This window comes from Ahaetulla prasina, chromosome 7, assembly GCF_028640845.1.
Source record: "Ahaetulla prasina isolate Xishuangbanna chromosome 7, ASM2864084v1, whole genome shotgun sequence".
Lineage (NCBI taxonomy): Eukaryota > Metazoa > Chordata > Lepidosauria > Squamata > Colubridae > Ahaetulla > Ahaetulla prasina.
In genome coordinates this window covers 89167726-89183477 of record NC_080545.1, presented here as the reverse complement: position 1 = coordinate 89183477, position 15752 = coordinate 89167726, and the positions used below count along the sequence as shown (strand labels likewise).

General features: G+C 40.8%; 1 protein-coding gene across 10 annotated transcripts in view; it reads right to left on the bottom strand.

Moving 5' to 3' along the window:
* PLEKHA5 (pleckstrin homology domain containing A5) overlaps positions 1-15752 on the bottom strand; it is a 251781-nt gene that overhangs the window by 56409 nt on the left and 179620 nt on the right. For 6 of the 10 annotated variants that reach the window (XM_058191862.1, XM_058191852.1, XM_058191850.1 and 3 more), the window contains 3 exons: positions 9020-9484; positions 3410-3866; positions 1960-2046 (listed from right to left, as the gene is read on the bottom strand). In XM_058191862.1, coding sequence (XP_058047845.1) covers positions 1960-2046; positions 3410-3866; positions 9020-9484 — 1009 coding nt within the window. Of the gene's footprint in view, positions 1-1959; positions 2047-3409; positions 3867-9019; positions 9485-15752 lie in introns of those variants that run through there. The other 4 variants (XM_058191851.1, XM_058191855.1, XM_058191857.1 and 1 more) reach the window with 2 other exon arrangements.

The following is a 15752-nucleotide window of genomic DNA, read 5'->3' as shown; positions in this document are numbered from 1 at the left end:
GAAAGAGAAAATTGCTCTACTTTTCCACAAGCTTCTAGTGTCAAGAAGAATCCTAACCATGAATATTTTAAGACAGGCTATTCTCCTTCACTCAAGTGATCTGATTTGCTGTTATGTGTCTTTTGCCCAAACACGAAAAGTCAAAATTGGGTTAATAACATTTCTTACGTATGACATTCTATTGTGGATCCTGATTTCAGCTATTTACAGACAGTTTTCTCATTACTTGTCTTTTTGACTGTGTTAGTCTTCCATTTCCAAAACTGTATCCTTTATGCTCCTGAAGTACTGCTGAGATTGATGGAAGTTCCTGCCACTTTAACAGAATAACAGAATTGGAAGGGACCTTGTAGGTCATCTAGTCCAACCTCCCCACAAACAGGAGACCCTACACCATTTTTGATAGATGACAATCCAGTCTCTTCTTGAAAGCTTCTAGTGGTGAAGCTCCCACGAGTTCTGAAGGCAAGCTGTTCCATTGGTTGATAGTTCTCACCGTCAGAAAATTCCTCCTTATTTTTAGGTTGAATTTCTCCTTGATCAGTTTCCATCCATTATTCCTTGTCTGGCCTTCGGGTACCTTGGGAAATAGCTTGACCCTCTCCTCTCTGTGTGGCAGCTCCTCAAATATTGGAACACTGCTATCATGTCTCCCCTGGTCTTTCTCTTCACTAGACTAGCCATGCCCAATTCCTGCAACCGTTCTTCATATGTTTTAGTCTCCAGTCCCCTAATCATCTTGGTTGTTCTTCTCTGCACTTTTTCCAGAGTCTCAAGATCTTTTTTATAGTGTGGTGACCAAAACTGGATGCAGTATTCTTGCTAAAGTTTTATAGAGTGATATTAGTATTTCTACAAATGAATCTCATCAAACTGATTCATGTATCAACAACTCCCAAATAACTTTATAGTCACCAAGCACTTATCTTTTCTATATAGCAAACTGTAACCTTTCTATAATGTGCCATGTTCAATTTTCCTGAGCCAAGGATTTGTTCTCATATATAATGAGAATAGCCCATTCTTTGTAGATGCCTCTGGTATATAAATACAGAAGCCTTGGAATTAGGCCCCCCATTTTTTAAAAAAAGTTTTAGATTAGAACATCCACACTGCATGGTGTTAAAAGTATGTTCATAGCACACAATATGAACAACTGATAGTATTTAACAAAGCCCAGCAGAGGGAGCTCTCTTATCTTCAATACTGTACTATGTTTTATACGAATAAACTATTATTTCCTTGAGTATTTTGAGTTGAAGTCCCTGCGTATTCTACTACATGCTTACATCTGTGTACGTAATCCATCAGTATTTAATTTGAAGCAAAGCTATCTTAAAACACACAGAAACATACTCAAAAAGAAAAAAAATAGACATAGTCACGGTTGAATTAAGTGAATTTTGGGAAAGTCTGCAGAAATCTATAATCTGTGAACTAAGGCTTTGATATATAACTGTCAAGTACTTCCAATGATGTGAATAAAATTGCAATTACAGGGTAAATAACTTTGTCATAAGACAGCACAATATATAATCAATTGCCTAGAACAGCAATTTTTCTATCTAATTGTGACTCCCATCATAAAATAATAAAAACTTTCAGTAACTGGCATTTCCTCTTTATCATTTGATGGTAAGTGAAACAGACAAAAAATTAAAATCTTTAAAACTGCTCTTTCCTGTTGTCCTGGAAGTGTCTACATCCTTCCCTAACAGGAAATATGCAGTTCAAACAACCGTTAAAACGAAGTAAGAACAGATCACCCTTGCAAAAGTTAAGGTGTGCAGACAGAATTGACCTGTTGGGAAGGATGCCCTTTATTTGCCAAAAGGATCAGGACAGGAAATTGCATTTAATGTGGACCCCGTAACTAGAACAGTTGTCAGACTGTATGCTGTATTTTATAGGTTGCTCTTAAATAAAAAATGATGGACTAAATATAAAAATGCCACTCACAGTTTTGCCTTGCAAGCTCTGGGGAGTAATAGGCTGTACGCTCAAGCCAGCTGGAATCGACCTTCTGTCAGGCACAAAGCCATGCTGCTATGGGAAGGGGGAGGAAAAAACACACCAAACAAACCATAGGCATTGTAATTCACGGCTTTCAGAACCAAAGATTAAATGTAGTATTTTCAAAATGCTTTTCCGAGTCAATTTAGGATTTATGAAAAGTGTCCAAAGTGAAGGTGTTGGTTAATAGTTTTGTCAGTACAAATACCCTGAAATGTTGCACTTTCATCTCAAACTTTGCAAATAACAAGATGTCCCAGAGGACAGCATCTTTCTGACGCTAAAAACCATATTTATAGTAACACTTATTTGCCACCCTGTTTTGAGGAAGATCTTAAGGCAGCAAATAGATAAGAAAATTTACTACAGAGGCTCAAATGTGTTATCCTGACATATTTATTGGTATGCCTTTCCCCTACACTTTGCTTAAAACTTTTTCAAGAGTTTGGGAAGCAGATCATGAGCCCAAGCAGGAGCCCCTACACCATTTCTGACAGGTGGCAGTCCAGTCTCTTCTTGAAAGCCTCCAGTGATGAAGCTCCCACAACTTCTGAAGAAAAGCTGTTCCAACAGTTGATGGTTCTCACTACCAGAAAATTTCTCCTTATTTCTAGGCTGAATCTCTCCTTGACCAGTTTTCATCCATTATTCCTTGTCTGGCCTTCAGGTGCTTTGGAAAACAGTTTGACCCCCTCCTCTCTGTGGCAGCCCCTCGAATATTGGAAGACTGCTATCAAGTCTCCCCTGGTCCGTCTCTTCACTAGACTAGCCATGCCCAGTTCCTGCAACTGTTTTTCATATGTTTTAGCCTCCAGCCTCCTAATCATCTTGGTTGCTCTTCTCTGCACTCTTTCTAGAGTCTCAACATCTTTTTTATAGTGTGGTGACTAAAGTTTTAATAGTGTGGTCATCTTGCGGATAGGGTCCAATATTCAATATTAAACCTGGATGCAGTATTCCACTGTGCTTTCCGGAAAATAAGACATCCCCTGATAATAAGCCCAATCAGGCTTTTGAGTGCATGCACTAAAATAAGCCCTCCCCGAAAATAACCCTCCCCCCAAAAATATTTAAATGTATGCACAGCCGTTCCCCGCCATTTCTTCTTGTTAGGGTTAGGGAGACAGAGCTGGAAATCAGGTAAGACGGCAAGAGGATCTCTGCCTTGCTCCATGCGCCCCAAAATAATGAGACCTCCCCAAAAATAAAGCCAAACGCTTATTTTAGGGTTCAAAAAATATAAGACAGATGTTGTAACTGTTGTAAGTAGAGGATTATCCGTATTATAGGCAAACTGTAAATAAGAGATGGCTGTTCTAGAGTGGCTGCTATACATCTGGTCTATCTTTTATGAGGACATAAATTGCAGCAAGTTGTAGAAAGCAAAAGCCCTCACCTTGTTATGATGCGGTCTGTGTCTACGCTCAATGGTGACGTCTCCTCTTTGTACTGGGGAGGACACTTCTGACCTGTAGTTCCTCTGAGGAGAGTATCCTTGGAAACCTGCTATTGAACCATGGGAAGGTGATGTGGGAATCAAATGCATTGCTTGATCAGATATATTAATCATAGTTTTGGGGCTACTTAAAGTACCGTGTCTAGTCAGAGTCGTTTGCTTATTGTAAAACTGCCGTTGCTGCCATTCGTAGAGTTGCCACATGGTGTCATCTCGCATCGATCTCCTTTTCTCTTCAGCTGGTAAGGATCCGAGGGTCTTATCGTAAACGCTGCAAATGCTATCTGGCCTGGTCTTCGTGTTTCTTGGAAGAGTGCGATAACCTTCTGGATAACGAGGTACGACTTGGGCTCGATGGCTTGGCATATTCCTCGGTAAAGTCTGATAAGAAATTATGCTGAAACAAGAAATCTCCATTAGTCGATTTGGAAAATAAATGGGTAGATTATAAATAACATTTAAAAATTCTTTCCCCCCACATTTTATCTCTACAGGTAATTTGGTCTTGCATTCTACTTGCAACCTTAGGTCAAACAAGAGAGAAATTTATACCTTGCTCCGTCCATTTGAGCCAAAGGAGGCTGGCTCTTTAGAGGTGGTGATACCACTAGCAATCCACATCTAAGTTATGATGCAACTACTCCCGGTAGAATTTCACCTAGTCTGATCAATAATAATAGCAATTTCAACAATCTGGGGGGTACCAACTGGAGAAGTTCACAGTAACATACCGTATTTTTTGGAGTATAAGACGCACCTTTTTCCCCCAAAAAAGAGGGTGAAAATCTGTGTGCGTCTTATACTCCGAATGTAGCCCCACCCAGCTTCTCAAGGTTTCAGAGGCTGAAAGAAGCTTCAGAAAAGAAGCCCCCAAATAGAGCTTCAGAAACGAAGATCTCAAACAGAGCTTCAGAAAAAAAGCCCCAAACAGAGCTTCAGAAAAGAAGCTCCCAAACAAAGCTTCAGAAAAAAAGCCTCCAAACAGAGCTTCAGAAAAGAAGCTCCCAAACAGAGCTTCAGAGGCTTTTTTCTGAAGTTCTGTTTTGGAGGCTTTCAGAGGCAGAAAGGTTTTTTCTGAAATGGAGTTTCAGAGGCAGAAAAAAAAGCCAAAAAAAGCAAGGCATAGAGCTCACAACCAAGGAACCTGTTGCTAAAATTCACCTCTGTGAACAGCTGATTGGGGGTATTCCGGGAGGCCAATCCACCTGCAAATCAGCTTGTTTCTTATTTTCCTCCCCAAAAACTAAGGTGCGTCTTATACTCCGAAAAATACAGTATATATTTTTTAAATTGCCAAAAATAAGATACGAATGAATCCAAAAGTGATCTATGTTACAGTTATTATCTTATGTGCACTGGAAAATGACCATTGCAAGCATCCTCATGATCGCGCGATCAAAAGTCAAACGTTTGTTAACTGGCCTGTATGGGTAGTCCTCAACATATAACAACAGTTCATTTAGCGACAGTTCCAAGTTACAGAGGCTCTGCAAAAAGCGACTTGTCACTGTTGCAGCATCCCCGTGATCCAAATTCAGATGCTTGGCAACTGGGTCATATTTACAACAGTTTCAGCCTCCCAAAGTCATGGGATCCCCTTTTGCGACCTTCTGACCCTCAAAGTCAATGGGTAGGCCAGATTCACCTAAAACAACTGTGTTACCAACTTTAAAAACCGCAGCGATTCGTTTAATAACCATGGCAAGAAAGGTCATAAAATGGAGCAAGTCTCCCTTAACAAACGTCTCACATAGCAATAGAAATTTTGGGCTCAGTTGTGGTTTTAAGTCAAGGACGACCTGTGCACGTGAAGGAGTGAGACAGAGTTCCTTAATCCAGCTTCCTCTAACCTAGTTTCTCTCTCCCTTTCTGTATCTAGCATCTCCTACTCCCGAGATAGCTGGCTTCTCATGCAGCTGCCTTTCAGAAAGGGAAGGGAGGCAGAGGAGGATGGGGGAAATGCTACCGTATGACTCAACCAAGTCCCAATTCTCACAGGAGCAATGGGAACAGGTTTACAAGTGGAATGCTTGTTATAAGTCCTCACGATCAGCTTCCCTGCTCCCCAAAGCAAAATACAAGTTTTTTTAAAAAATAAAAAATAACTTGATTTCTGCAAACTGCCTTGAAATTATGGAAAGGCAGGATAATCACCGTTAGAGATTTTTATGAGAAAGAGATTTGTTACTTCCCTGGGAGCAATGGCTGATCTCCCCGTTCCATTTTCATTCTAGATTTTATTGACTTTCTTGAAATTAATATTATATTGTTTTTAAATAGCATACGTGGGCATGACAAGGGGGAGCACTACTTTGCGTATTTCCTAAAAGAGAAAGCAGGCATAAATCCTGCTGGTTTTGACAAATCCACTTTAAGCAAAGCCATCATTTCTAACTATGCTAGCTCCATGCTAATAATTTCATCCATATTTAACTAACAAGATGTTTTCCGTGATCAAAAGGATTGGCTTTCTGCCAATTAATAATGTGTTGTTAATAGCTTGTGCCACTTTAACATTTCTACAGTGGACTGAAATTGATTGGGAGAACAGCCAATGCAATGAATCCGATAACAGCATTAGAGGATGGGATTAAATGACAGAGGTTCCCCATTCCTTATGTCTGCCTAAATTTCAAACAGTGGCATTTGATCCAAACATCAATTTTTCCTTGACATGTTCATTACATAATGGAGTAATGTAATGTAACCTGGCTTGCTACAATCAGAAAATTTCTAATCACATTTATTACAATACAGAAACCAGACATTGAGATGAGTTAGGAGTTGGTTAAAGATAACCATTTCTTTCTTTCTTTCTTTCTTTCTTTCTTTCTTTCTTTCTTTCTTTCTTTCTTTCTTTCTTTCTTTCTTTCCTTCCTTTCTTTTTCTCTCTCTCTCCCCCCTCTCTCCCTCCCTCCTTCCTTCCTGGAGTGAGCTTCAAAAATTTTAGCAAGAGGTTCTCTGCTCGGTTGCTAGGTGAACGTGGCCATCAATCAGCCTCCCGCATCACGGTGGGGGTATTTTTTGCCCTCCCCGGCCTCCGGAGACTTTCCTTGAGCCTCTAGGAGGGTGAAAACAGCCTCCCCAGCCTTTCCCAAACTTCCGGTAGGCCTGTTTTTCACCCTCCTTAAGCCTCCATGAGGACTCCTGGGAGGGGAGGGGGCCAGCCAGGAGTGGGATTTGGGGGTTCTCCGAACTGCACAAAATATTAGCTAGAGATTCTCCTGAACCCCTGTGAACCACCATCAGCCCACCCCAGCTACATTCAACGAAAAAAAAAAAAGAAGAACTTGAATCTATCTATTTTCCCCCATTTCACATAGGTTAGCTCTGGGCTGCTTAGAATATTAAGTTATCCTTGTTCTAAGTTTATTAAAACTTCTGCTCTGACGTTATCAAAGTTGGCTTCTTGAAATCCAAGGAACAGGCTTGACTGTATGTCTATGGCAAGGGTGTCAAACTGGCGGCCTGCAGGCCGGATGAATCACATGCAGGCCACGCCCATCCCAGCTCCGCAAATGGGAAAAACGTCATGAAATGTCACGTGACGGCAACATGACGCTGTGAGTTTGACACCCATGGTCTATGGAGAGTCTCAGTCATCTAGGTCAGGGGTCTCCAACCTTGGCAACTTTAAGACTTGTGGACTTCAACTCCCAGAGTTCCTCAGCCAGCAAAGCTGGCTTAGTCTTAGAGTTGCCAAGGTTAGAGATCCCTAATCTAGGTCATGGTTGTCCCAAAGGTGCTTTTTCAACAGGCAACTGGACTTCCTTTGTTTTTTCCTTGAAGACGTTTCGCTTCTCATCCAAAAAGTGTCTTATGTTCTGAAGAAGCTTCTGAGAACTAAAGAAACTTCTTGGATGAGAAGTAAAACATCTCCTAGGTAAAAACAAAGGAAGTCCAGTTGCCTCTTCAAAAAGCACCTTTGGAATTCTTGTCTGATTCTTGATTCAATATTCAACGTTCCTTCTGAGTTGAGTTTGGTCAATAGGTTTTCCTGTTAGTATCAAGATTAGGGGGAAAAATCCTCTTGTGCTTTCCTATCAGCAAGGTAAGTTGAAAACTCCTGAAGACTCCACGCCTGAAAAAGTTTAGTTTCCCAGTGATTAAAATCTCCAATCACTGTTTCTCCCTTCCTGCAAGAACTGCATTTCCCATTGATTTAAATTAATCCACATTTGTGTAGTTATTTTATCAAAATTTCACTTTAACTTAATTACTGTAGCATAATAAAATGGAACAATCAAAACTGGGTATTGCTAAGGCCTCCTAGAAATTCTTATGCAGAACAAAATATTCTAGTCTTAACTGGCTCAGTCATCAGGGACACATTTTAAAAGTCTTTAAATACTAAAAACACGTATTTTCATGTTTCTATGTATTTCTTTCTGTAAATACAGAAAAAGCCAAGAGCACAGGAAAAAATGTTAATTCCGTAACATTCTGTTTAAATTATTCCCTCGATCACTCAGCCAGTAACAGTTATTAAAGCTGCTAGTGTTTCATATTAAAATGCTTTGCACTGTGTATAAATACCAATAATAATTCAGAAATATTCTGCTGCATTAGGCTCATGTTCCAAATAGACTTCAAAGATATGTTAATGTTAGCATTTTCTGTCAGAAAGTTAAAGAAATTCTATTTATGGTTTAGACAAATAATTGCACCTTTAGCTGACTGTAACAAAACTATATAGTTAACATAAACCAATTGAAGGTGTAGGTGGTTACTGTACATTCAAAGCTCTTAAAAACACATCTTTATCATTAAGACTGGGGCCCTGATAGTGTGGGAGAGCCACATCATGCTTCTATTGATTGTAAAATGCTGTGATTGTTCTCAGCTGCTGTTTTATGTGGTGTTATTTATGTTTTTAATTATTGGTTGTATTTTTACTTTTTATTTTGTTTTAATTGTTAGCTGCCCAGCCTTATATATGAAATGTGTAAATAATAGATGAGAGCACATCGTTTTCTTGAAGAAAATCCTAATTTAAATCTATCACCATCAATAACCATAGGAAAATTTTCACCCAAGATCATGGGAGATCTAGTGACTTAGCAACTGCTAGAAAAATAGAATTAAAAACTTTAATTAGGGAGGCCAAGTTATCAATTCTGTCTAATCTAGGAAGCCTGGCTGAACAAAAAATAAATAAGGAGTGAACTTTCTAGCTAAGATAACCCTTTATTCATGAATAATAATTACTGTTAGACACGGATATTTGGAATAAGAAGAATTATAAATAATTTATTTATTTATTATTTATTTATTTATTATTTAAATTTATATACCGCCCTATCTCCCAAAGGACTCAGGGCGGTTCACAGGCATATAAAACATCGATACACAAAATAGTTTTTAGTTTCAACTAGCATCTCACAGTTTAGATGCTAGTTTAGTTTCAACTAGCATCTCACAGCCTGTTTGAAATATTGTGTAACACGTTCAAGAACCTTTCCAAATTCAATTAATATTCCACAGAACAAAAAAAATGAATCATCACATACATTAAGATTTAAGATATTCATGAATTCTGAAATTACTCACCCTCTTGTTTCTTCGTCTTGTCCTTTCCCTCTCTGTATTTTAATCCACTGCTCCAACTGTAACATGGAATTAGTTCTTTGGATGACACGTTCGGATTCTATATGCGAATGCATGGCATTGTGATGGATCCCATCGCTGGAATCGCCCAGAATGAGGTTTACAGCTTTCTCTGACCCATTTAAATGAACCGGCCTGTAATGGCCTGATGAAAGTGCGCTGGCTGGCAAAGTTCCATACTCGGGCCCATAGGAATTCAGTTTTACACTGTTGATTTTTGTTAAGGGTCTATCGCGCCCAACTTTCTGAAATCCGTATTTTTCTGCTTCTAAACATTTCTTCTCTTCCGTTTTGCAGACTTCTCTGTTCCTCTGATTGTTCTGAGTCTCTGGCTTAATGAGCTCTCGATGGTTGGGAATGTTATTCACTTCACGAGGTGCTGTGTTTTCAAAAGTAATCTTGTCTGCTCTAAAAAAAAAAGAAGAAGAAACATGGACTGGAAAACAACATCATTAGGAAACAGGTCACAATTCTGTCTGTTCAAGAGGAAGCCATTTTTTTTCTTCTTCTTCCAGAACAACTCATCAGGCGGGAAAATGTTATCCTTCAAACGGTTGAACTAATGCAATTACAGCTAATCCTCAGGAACAACCATTCATTTACTGACTGTTCGATGTTACAACAGCACTGAAAAAAAATGACTTATGACCGTTTTCACACTTACGACCGTTGCAGTATCCCCATGATCATGTGATCAAAACTCAAGACGCTTGGCAACTGGCCCGCATGGATAGTCCTCGACATAGCAACAGTTCATTTAGTGCCACTTCAAAGTTACAACGGCTCTGAAAAAAGGTACTTGTGACCATTTTTCACACTTACGGCCGTTGCAACATCCCCATGGTCACGTGATCAGAATTCAGACGCTTGGCACCTGGCTCGTATTTATGACGGTCGCAGTGTCCCGGGGTCACGTGATCCCCTTTTGCGACCTTCTGACGAGCAAAGTCAATGGGGAAGCCAGATTCACTTAACAACCGTGTTACTAACTTAACAACTGTGGCGATTCACTTTAACAACTGCAGCAAGAAAGATTGTAAAATGGGGCAAAACTCACTTCACAAATGTCCCACTTAGCAACAGAAATTTTTTGGTTCAGTTGCGGTCATTTAGTCGAGGACTGCCTGTAAGTAGTGAGACCACCTTAAAACAGAGTTTGACTTGCCTGCTTGAATCATTTTTGTCTGGCAAAAACAAACAAACACAAAATGAATTGGGGGGGTGGTTCCAATAAACTCTCTCGTTATGCATGGCAGGGAATCGATCACCCATTATTCAGCCAAGCATGGGAAGGATGTCAATGGACAGGGGCCACTCTTTGTATCTGCAGTGTGGCTGAATGGGTTGGATGGGTATTACGTAGAATTATAGAGATAAGGCTAAGAAGCTGTTCTGTTGGTTTTTTTGCTCTTAAAACCATGTTAATTCTATTTTAGGTCTTATTACTACAGCCTTTGTTTTTCATCACAGAACAGTAGAAAACATTAGTTGTTTGGAGCTGAATTTGGTGGTTCCAAAGAAAGAATCCACGCCTCATTCTGTCCCTCATCCGCTTAGCCATTTCTTGAATTCCCCGGCCCTGGAATCTCATTTCCATAGCTTTACCTGTTCATTTCATTACTCGTTTAATTTCTCTGGTGCATTTCCAGTCAAATACAATGGCTTATAAGATAACAGTAAAACCAATCTTTAATATGGCTGTTTTGTTGTGTTTCAACACAACAAAACAGCAATCATTCTTGACAGCCTCAGAGCAAAAAATAAAAATACAATAAGCAAATACATGCTTTAAAAAAAAACCAGATGTTATCAAACTTCATTTTTAAAAGAGCGGGAAAGTAAAATAACAGGAAACCTAATAAGCCACTGAGGTTTCACGGCTGCTGTTGTTCTACTTGGGTGGACAGCCACGTTTTTAAAAAGATAGCATGAGAACCATTCAAACAAAAGTTTCATTAAGTTGGGAGACTGTCCCTGAGAAAGACCAACTCCGGACTGTGACCTAAATCCTCCAACATAAATCCAAGTAGAACTTTCCCAGGTAATCTAAATCAGGGGTCCCCAAACTCTGGACTCTGGCCCATTAATGGGCCATGAGCTATTTGCAACCAGGCTGCAGAAACAGAGGGAAAAACGCACACATTCTCACTTGCATGAGCAGTGGGCGTGTAAACACGCACTCCATTTACGAGTGGGTGGGTGCAAGTTCATGCCACTTGTGCAAATGGAGCGGCACGCACACACTTGCCAGCCGCTCACACAAAGTCATCCCCTCTCCTCCCCTGCCCCAGGCAAAGTTGGATGTCTTCCAGAGGCTATTTCTTTTAACGTATTTGGGTCCTTAAATTGACCAGGTATCTGACAAGCAAGAAGTATATTGCTTTTGAGATTGATGTTACATGGTCCAATTATTCTTCCACTTAATCAGCTGCATTTTGCAATGACTGTGGCTTTGGACGTTTTTTTTTAAAAAAGTGAATCATTACAGTAATCCAACTGATAAAATTATGAAGGTCTGAACCCAGCTAGGTTCAATATCCTCCTTGTTTGTCTCCAGTGACACGTTGAAATAAAGGAAAATCCTCAACTTATACACTTGTTTTTTCATGAGAGTGCTACCTTCTCCACTACAATTCTCAGTGAGCTGATAGCAGCTGTGGGGTCAGGAAGGCCTTTGTACAATTTTGTAGCTTTCCTTGATCAGGAGGCTCTTCTGACAGTTACCCATGCCCTGTTCACCTCATGGCTTGACTACTGCAATACATGCTAAATGGAGCTGCCCTTGAAAGCTACCTGGAAGTTTCATCTGGTCCAAAATGCAGTGGTATAAAAGTGATGGGCATGCCTCAATATGCCCATGTAATACCTCTGCTTCGCAAACTGCACTGGTTGCCAATTTCCTCCAGGTGCAATTTGAGATGCTAGTTGTTACCTGCAAAGCCCTTCATGGCATCGGGCCAGATCACTTGAGGGATCACATATATCCCATATATTCCTGATTAATTTCCTGCATTTCAGGTTCTTTCAATTAAAGGGTTATTCTGGAATAACATTCCCCCTGAAATTTGGGCGACCCCCACCCTACTTTTGGTCTGAAGAGTTTGAAGACCTGACTTTTCACCCAGGCCTTTAGTGAAGGTTGAGGGATGCTCCCATGAATTGTGTTGAGTTTATTTCTGTTCCATTCCAGTTCTTGTCATCTTGTTATCTTCTATTCCTTATTTCAGTTTCTGATTGTATTTTTAAAAATGTGTTTTACTTGTGAGCCACCCAGTCTTTGGCTGTTGGTTGGCATACAAGTATAATAAATGCCATCTTAAGTTTCCAGTCCTGAAAACCCCTTATACACAGCACCGCTCTCTTACCTAGTTTCAGCTTGTTGCCCCCAACTGCAGCTTGTTGCCTCCAACCAAATATTAGTTATATGGTAATGGCACACCATTACGGGTAATTATTTTATCATAGCCACTGCCCCAAAGAAACATAGGTATCTATATCTACAGGGTAGAAACCATACGTGTATATATTGTAATATGTGTCACTTTAGATCAGTGGTGTCAAACTCGATTTCATTGAGGGCCGCATCAGGGTTGTGTTTGACCTTGGGGGCCCGGGGTGAGTGTGGCCAGGGTGGATGTAGCCAGCTCAACGTCACAGGGGCGCCTTTGGTGGCCCGAATGCTCTGCCAGTGAAAAGGGGCTCTTGAACTCCATTTTTGGCTGCGACAACTTCCTGCAAAACTCTGGCAGCAAAAACAGAGCTCCGTTTTCAGCTGTGACAGCCTCCTGCAACCCTCTGCCAGTGAAAATGGAGCTCGCAAGGGCTGCGGGCAACCCTACTAAACTCCGTTTTTGCTGGCAGCGGCACCGCGGCCTGGTCCTTTGCTGTTTCCAAGGAGGATCCACGGGCCAGATCTAAGCACCCCGGAGGCCAGATCCGGCCCTCGGGCCTTGAGTTTGACACCCTGCTTTAGATGTACCTGAGTACCATGAAACTAGAAAAGGACCAGAAATATTGCCCATTACCTGCTCTTGACTCTTTCACACTTGAGTTTGATAATGAGGATGGTTTTGAGTCTGATAATGAGGATGGGTCCATTTACCACAGATCCCCTGAGAAGCTTTCAAACTAACTCCAACCCTGACTGCAATTTTGTATTCACAAACCCGAGCACGAGAAACTCCAAACTTTATTTACAACCAGATTTTTACAGCCAGTGCCTGAAATTAAAGGTGTAGCCCTTTAAGCCATAAACATTTCTGGACATATATTGTGATATAAATGCATAAAAATAGCCTCATCGATAAAAGATAAGTCAGTATCTTGAGGTAGAAATTTATTTCTCAGTGGCCAACCAGATGCCTCTGGTGTGCTCATAAACAGGGCTATTATTATATTCCTAACACTATCCTGCTGTAACTTCTAGATGCCTGCTGCTCCTAATCTAGAGGCGACATTAAATTTTCGGGATGAACAGCTCTTAATTGACCTGTCATCCAATCCCTTTTTACAGCTATTCAGGTTGGTGGCCATTGCTATGTTTGGCGATAATAAATTTCACAAGGTAATTATTCACTATGGGAAGACAATTTTCCTTTTGTCGTGTTTCCTTTAAATCTCTGTCCAACCAGATTCAGTGGATGATCCCTGAATCCCTGTTACGAGAGGGGGGGGGGGAATTCTTCCCATTTATTTTCTCTATGCTATGCAGAATAGATTACACCAGTGGTGGGATTCAAATAACAACCGGTTCTCTGCCCTAATGACCAGCTGGGTGGACATGGATATACAATTCTGGAGGCTCTGGAGTCCGCACATAACTCCCAGATGACCCTAGCCCCATCTCTGTCTCCGATGCAGAGCCCTTGTCCGAGCCTTCCCCAGACTCCAGGACTGGCCCAGAGCCTCCTCACTGTCCGACTCTGCTGCCAGTTCCACAGGCTGTTGGTGGACCACAACAGTGTGGGAACTACTGGAAGGGGTGGAGAGGGGCGGAGCCAGCCAGAAATTTAGCTACTGATTCATCTGAACTGGCCCAAACCGGCTGAAACCCACCACTGGATTATATCTTAAACATGTCATCACTCCATCACAGTTTTTCACAATACCTGTTCTTCCCCCCACTTTCTGCCCATCTACTGAATGAGAGAGAGGTCTTTTTTTTATGATATGCCTGTCTCCACCTCAAATTACAAAGCAAACTTGTCCCAAAAATTGTTACAGCCTATTGCTACAGCAAAGACCGCCCTCTTCTACACTTTGGCCAGCTTTATTGTATCCTTTATGGAATGGGACAGCCAGAAAATGTCTACACTATCTCATATGCTGATGTATCATAGAATTGTTTATTTACTAACGGTACTTATATACCACCAACTTCCAAAGACCTGGGGGTTAATAAAAGTATGTATGATAATATTTTTAAAAATAATATCCCACTTTTCCTCCAGAAGCTCAAGGCAATACAGCACACCAGGGGTGAAATGCTCCCGGATCGGACCGACTCGCGCGATCTGGTAGCAATGGCAGCTGCTGGTTCGGAGGACTGGTAGCAAAAATCCCTGGTCCCGTCCCCTGCCTCTGCTGAGCTGCACCATCTGCAGAGGGTTTTTTTTTTTACTTTTAAAAGCCGGTTTTGCTTCAATTGAAACATGCCTTTAAAAGTAAAAAAAAAAGCCTTTGAGGATCCCGCCCCTCAGCTGAGATCATCAGAGACTTTAAACTTTTTTAAAAAAATTAAAGTCTCCTCTGGCGATCTCACCTGAGTTCCTCATCAGCAGAACCTTACTTGTACTCTTATTTGTAGAAAACATGTTTTCTACAAGTAAGAGTAGAGATTCTAAGGCGCTTACCTGATTACTGATGAACGCATGGCTCTTTTTCCAGCCCGAAAGCAGTTTCACTTTCAGCCAGACAGAATCAATTGCTTAGCTAATCTATTTCCTCGGTGATCAACTGGCTGGCTTTGCTGGCTGAGGAACTCTGGGATTTGAAGTCCATAATAAAATAAAAATAAAATAAAATAATAAAATAAAATATTTGTGCAGCTTTCTGAGATTTGGTGTGTTTCTGTAGTGTTTCACTCTAACTACACACACACAAAATCTCAGAAAGCTGTATGTGGCATTTTGTGTGTGTGTGTGTGTGTGTGTATGTGTCAGTTGTGTGTGTGTAAAGTGTGAAAGTTGGTTTTTGAGCTTTTTGTGGATGTGTGAAGTGTGAAGTGCAGCTGCTTTGATATTGTGTGTGAGTCAGTTGTGTTGTGTTGTGTGTGTGTAAAGTGTGAAAGTTGGTTTTTGGTACCTCTTATTGTTTTTATACTTTATTAATTATTTTTATTATTTATTGTTATTGGCCACGCCCACCCAGTCATCTGACCACCAAGCCACACCCACCAATTAAGCCACGCCCACAGAACCGGTAGGGAAAATTTTTAGATTTCACCCCTGCAGCACACACTGAAAATCCTCCAATTTTTCCATACAAGAATCCTGTGAAATGCTTTGGGCTGGAAAAAAAAAAGAACCAGCCCAAAGTCACTCAATCGGCTTCCATGACGGAGACGTTGACTCTGATCCTAATTTAACACTTGAACCCTTGTCCCACACGAACTACTCCAAATTTGGATTAGGAATGTTGCTAATAGTTTTTGTATTACAAGTTGCTCTCTGCTGAA